This window comes from Buceros rhinoceros, unplaced genomic scaffold (assembly GCF_000710305.1).
Source record: "Buceros rhinoceros silvestris isolate BGI_N320 unplaced genomic scaffold, ASM71030v1 scaffold35400, whole genome shotgun sequence".
In the NCBI taxonomy this organism is placed as follows: domain Eukaryota; kingdom Metazoa; phylum Chordata; class Aves; order Bucerotiformes; family Bucerotidae; genus Buceros; species Buceros rhinoceros.
Genome location: NW_010390742.1, coordinates 5,273 through 9,952, shown reverse-complemented (window position 1 = coordinate 9,952; position 4,680 = coordinate 5,273). Strand labels below are relative to the sequence as shown.

Sequence of the window (4,680 nt, the reverse complement as noted above, 5' to 3'; positions counted from 1 at the left end):
GTCCCTTGTCACCTGCCCCGGCGAGGGGACGGCGGGATCCCAAAGGAGCTGCCTGGTTTCCCAGGAAAGGGTTTGGGATTGCCTCGGCCCCGCCAGAACGGTGGCTCTGCTGCCATTTCTGCCTCGGCGCTGACTGGACAGTCCACGAGTTGAGAGCGTTGGGGTTGTGTGAGGGATGGTGACAGTTGTCAACGCTGGAGTGGCGCCACATGCCGCCACTGGGCACCATTTGTGTGGGAACCCCGGTTTTTTGATTGCTAATGCCATTCACACCACCACAGACAATAGCCCACAAAGGGGCCAGCACACTCTGGAGCCACCAGAATAAAAAACGAGGGTTGTGAAAGCAGATTTTTAAACTTTTTTGTCCTACCTAGACCCAGCTGTCCGCTGAGCGACAGGTCAGTGACATGGGGACGCTTGCCGTTATATGGCCCTTAAACACTTACCGGTGTTACAAGGCAGCAGATGAGGGCTGGGGGGGCTAAATTGCACCAGAAATGGTCTTTCCTGTGGTGGCAGTGGTAAGAAACTGGTGCCTCCAGCTTGGAGATGGTGTTGCTGCCAGTCGTACTGGCCTGCGCTGGGCTCTGGCCCTTTTTCTCACCTTGGTGTCCATCTGTCTCGCCTCCCCACAGCCTGTGACCACTGCCTGCGGGCTTTGGAGACAGCGGAGGAGAACGCCCAGAGGCTGCTGGGGAAGAGCTCGCTGGTGCTGCCTCACCCGGAGCAGTGCAGCATCCGCAAAGACCTGCACCAGCAGTGTCCCCGATGCCAGGTACGGGGCTGCCAGGAGGCACCGTGGTACTGTTGGGGTCAACGACTCTTTTACGGCATCGAGCCAGGCGCTTGCGCTGCCCTGAGGTGGGTGCCTTTCCCTTCCGCATCGCCTCGGCTAAAGGGCTGGATGTCAGAGGGTCAGGGAGGGGGCACAGCTGGGCCTAGGACCCCCTTTTCCTGCCGCTGTAGCCAACGCTGGGCGCTGTGCTTCTCGCTCTAGGTGACGTACTGCAGTGCTGAATGCAGGCAGGCTGCTTGGGAGCAGTACCACCAGGTCCTCTGCCTTGGCTCGGCCCGTGATGACCCCATGCACCCTCTCAACAAGCTGCAGGAGGCCTGGAGGTAGGGGACCGACCTGCCTGTTGCTCCGCGGGCAGAGGAGGTGGCTCTCCTGGGCTAGGTGACTCTGCCTGGGACCAGGGCTGAGGACCATCTTTGCTTTGCAGCCTGGTGTGGCTGGAGGGTGGTGGTGGCCGTGGGACACTGCCCAGCTCCATCTGCTGGTTGGGCAGCAGGTGGATGTGTGTTGGCAATGCAAAGGTTTGAATACGTGGCTGAGCAGTTCCTATTTTCCTCCCATGAAAGAGCTGCACATCCCTTTCTCCTGCAGTTTTATAGTTCTGCTGCAGATCTCCAGCCTCTGGGAGGTCTTTCTCGCAGCACCCCTGCAGGTCCCTAAACTGTTGTCCCTGTTTGTGGGTGACAGAATGGGCGCAGAGGGGAGAAGCGACATCCCTGACCCAAAGCTCGACACAAACCCCAGCTCTCCCTGGGCTTCGCATGGGACCCAGGCTGTGCTTTAACGGGCTGGGGGAGTTATTTCAGGGGTAGAACATTCAGGTGGGTGCAGGCTTCTCCTCGCCCTGAGCAGTGCTGGATCCCTGCCAGCAGTGCCATGCTGGCCGCTTCAATGGACCTGCTTCGGAGGCAGCTGCCTCTGCCTCCCTTCAGCTTTTTATTTCCACGCTAGCACCGATCTGCTCATTTCTTTCCTTCACTCTTATCCCCAGGAATATGCATTACCCACCAGAGACCTCCAGCATCATGCTCATGGCCCGGATGGTCGCCACCGTCAAACAGGTATGTCTGCAGCTGGAGCCGCAGCTGCTGGTGTGAGGTTTCCTCATCCCAAAGTGACCTGATCTCCTCTCCAGTGGCTGGTAGGGTCCTACCTGAATAGATTTTCGATGTCCAGCAGTCTCTACTCATGGAGACTGCAGGCAGCAAAGGAGATGCTGAGCCAGGCAGGTCTCTTTTTCCGTACCAAAGTAGTTAGTCAGGACTGAACATTTCCTTTGGCCTGCCATTCTCAGTGCTTATTCTGACAATAAACTACCCCCACGCAACTGCTGCTGTGGTTCCTGAGAGCAGGCTGGATGCCTCAGAGCTCAGCAGGGCTTGTCCTCTCCTGGTGTGGTGCAATGCCTTCACTCCGTTCCTTTGTCAGGCTAAAGACAAGGAGTGGTGGATCAAGGCCTTCTCCCAGTTCTGCAGCAAGACAGCAAATGAGGAAGAGGAGATTGTGCACAAACTGCTGGGTGACAAATTTAAGGTAAGAGCCTGGCAGTGCTCAGACGTGTTGAATCCCCAGGCTTGCCCTCTCCCTGCCAGTGACTGTGAGCCCACGCATGCAGAGGCACTGTTACAGCTGGGATGGAAATCCTAGGCTCGAACTGGGGGCACCAAGCCCCCCATTAAGGGCTGTCTGACCCATCAGAGAGGAAAGAGGTTGTTCAAGGGCTTTGGGCTTGTGGTATAGTGTGACACGCTGCTTGTTCCTGCTGGGGGTGGAACAGGGTGATATTTAGCTGCTGAGTGGGTGGGTTTTGCTGCTGAAACGAGTGGCTTTCGCTGCTTTGAGGGCAGCAGCCTCCAGCCTGGCAGGGAAGGACGAGGAGCCTGACTGCTGAGCCCTTCTAGCCCGTGCTGGGCTCGGCTCTCAGCCTGGCTCTGACTCCTTGTGGCATCTCCCCACCCTGACGGTGTTGCTGTGTCTGCCAGGGCCAGCTGGAATTGCTGCGGTTGCTCTTCACCGAAGCCCTTTACGATGAACGTCTCAGCAGGGTGAGTTGAACACTTCCTGAGTAGCCCAGGAGCATGGTGGGACCCTTCACTTGGCCAGGTCATCCCCTGGGACTCTGCCCCTTCCTTGCTTCCCCCAGAGCTCCCGGTGGGATTTGAGGCACTTGCAGAGCAGGGTTCAGCTGCTTTCTCATCTCCCTTCTGCAGTGGTTCACTCCAGAAGGCTTTCGATCCCTCTTTGCCCTCGTTGGGACCAATGGCCAAGGCATAGGAACGAGGTAACGGGGCATTCTGGCTGCAGGGCAGCAGAGCTGGGGCACAGAGGGGACATACGGTCTGTAAATCCACACTGGGCTGGATAATGGCTGAGTTCAGACATAGGAAAGAGGGATGGAGAGGCAAACTGAAGAGCAGTCCTTCATCTTGGCTGCGTCCAACCCTTTCACATCTCCCTGCCAGACTTTGGCTACTCAGAGCCACGGAGTTGAACCATTAGACCCCCACCCCCCACAATGTCCCACTGTGTGCCGACAGCACCACGGGACTCTAACAGTGTCCCTCTGCTCCGGCAGCTCCCTGAGCCAGTGGGTGCACGCCTGTGACGCGCTGGATCTCCCCATGGTGCAGCGGGAGGAGCTGGATGCCTTCATTGACCAGCTCTACAAGGACATCGAGAAGGGTGAGGCTCTGAAGTGACCAGGGCAGGATCTGGCAGGGTTTCTGCTGCTGGAGACTCTTCCTAGGATTCAAGTCCTCCATCCTCCCCTGCTTTGGAAACCACCCTCCCACCGCCAGCCCCCACGGCGGCGCTGGCTGGGCACATTCAGACAGCCGTTGGTGGGTGGAAGAGGCAGAAAGGCCCGTGCAAAGCTCTAACCCCCATCTCTTTGTGCTGTAGAGTCAGGAGAGTTCCTCAACTGCGAGGGATCAGGCCTTTACGTGCTCCAGAGCTGCTGTAAGTGACAGGACTGGGAGGAAAACTAGTAGTGAGGAGGGAGATGTCCTGGGCTAAGCCATAGCCCTCACAATTGGTGGCACAGCCCCTGTGTGGGGTCCCCTCCCTCCGGAGATGCCCTCACGGCGTTGTCCCATATTCCCTGTAGGTAATCACAGCTGCATCCCCAACGCCGAGACATCCTTCCCAGAAAACAACTTCCTGCTGCATCTGACGGCTCTGGAGGACATTGAAGCAGGAGAGGTGAGACAGCGAGGAGGAACCTGCAGTGACATTGCACCTTGGCAGAGGGTCCCTGTGTCTCTCATCCCCTGTGTAGGGGCTCCCAGCCGCCGTGATTTTGGCTGACTCAGAGAGGAGCTGGTACAAATGGTGCTGTGTTGGGTTCTTGAGGAGTGATGCTCAGCACAGCCCGTTTCTCTTCGCTCACAGGAAATCTGCATCAGTTACTTGGACTGCTGCCAGAGGGAGCGGAGCAGACACAGCCGCCATAAGATACTCAGGTAGGGGCTGCTGGGAGCAACCTGGGGGGACACGGAACCCCTTTGCACCCCCAGTCAGTCCAACGGGGCTACATCCCACCTTGGGGCTGTGTGCGGACTGGTGTCCAAACCGGTGTGCTCCTGGCAGGGGGTGCATGCAGACATGCGTGTCAGCGCTTCGAGCTCCTGGCAGGACCTTTGTGTGTGTTGTAGTCTCAGGGACCAAGGATTTAGAATCGGAGAATCACAGACTGGTTTGTGCTGGAAGGAACCTTAAAGACCTCATTCCAAGCCCCTGCCATGGGCAGGGACACCTTCCACCAGACCAGGTTGCTCAAAGCCCTGTCCAATCTGGCCTTGAACCCTGCCAGGGATGGGACATCCACAGCTTCGCTGGGTGACCTGGGACAGGCTCTCACCACCCTCGGTGTCAAACATTGC

The 4,680-nt window shown here is 57.9% G+C and overlaps 1 protein-coding gene across 1 annotated transcript in view; it reads left to right on the top strand.

Annotated features, from left to right (window-relative positions):
* The window catches only part of SMYD5 (SMYD family member 5), a gene marked incomplete at its 5' end in the record, with an annotated part of 7,142 nt that overhangs the window by 260 nt on the left and 2,202 nt on the right, over positions 1 to 4,680 (top strand). Inside the window, 10 exons of the mRNA XM_010138968.1 lie at positions 639 to 778; positions 1,001 to 1,122; positions 1,791 to 1,860; positions 2,228 to 2,332; positions 2,782 to 2,844; positions 3,010 to 3,080; positions 3,375 to 3,481; positions 3,701 to 3,757; positions 3,906 to 4,000; positions 4,190 to 4,260. Of these exons, the coding sequence (XP_010137270.1) occupies positions 639 to 778; positions 1,001 to 1,122; positions 1,791 to 1,860; positions 2,228 to 2,332; positions 2,782 to 2,844; positions 3,010 to 3,080; positions 3,375 to 3,481; positions 3,701 to 3,757; positions 3,906 to 4,000; positions 4,190 to 4,260 (901 nt within the window). The remainder of the gene's footprint in view (positions 1 to 638; positions 779 to 1,000; positions 1,123 to 1,790; positions 1,861 to 2,227; positions 2,333 to 2,781; positions 2,845 to 3,009; positions 3,081 to 3,374; positions 3,482 to 3,700; positions 3,758 to 3,905; positions 4,001 to 4,189; positions 4,261 to 4,680) is intronic.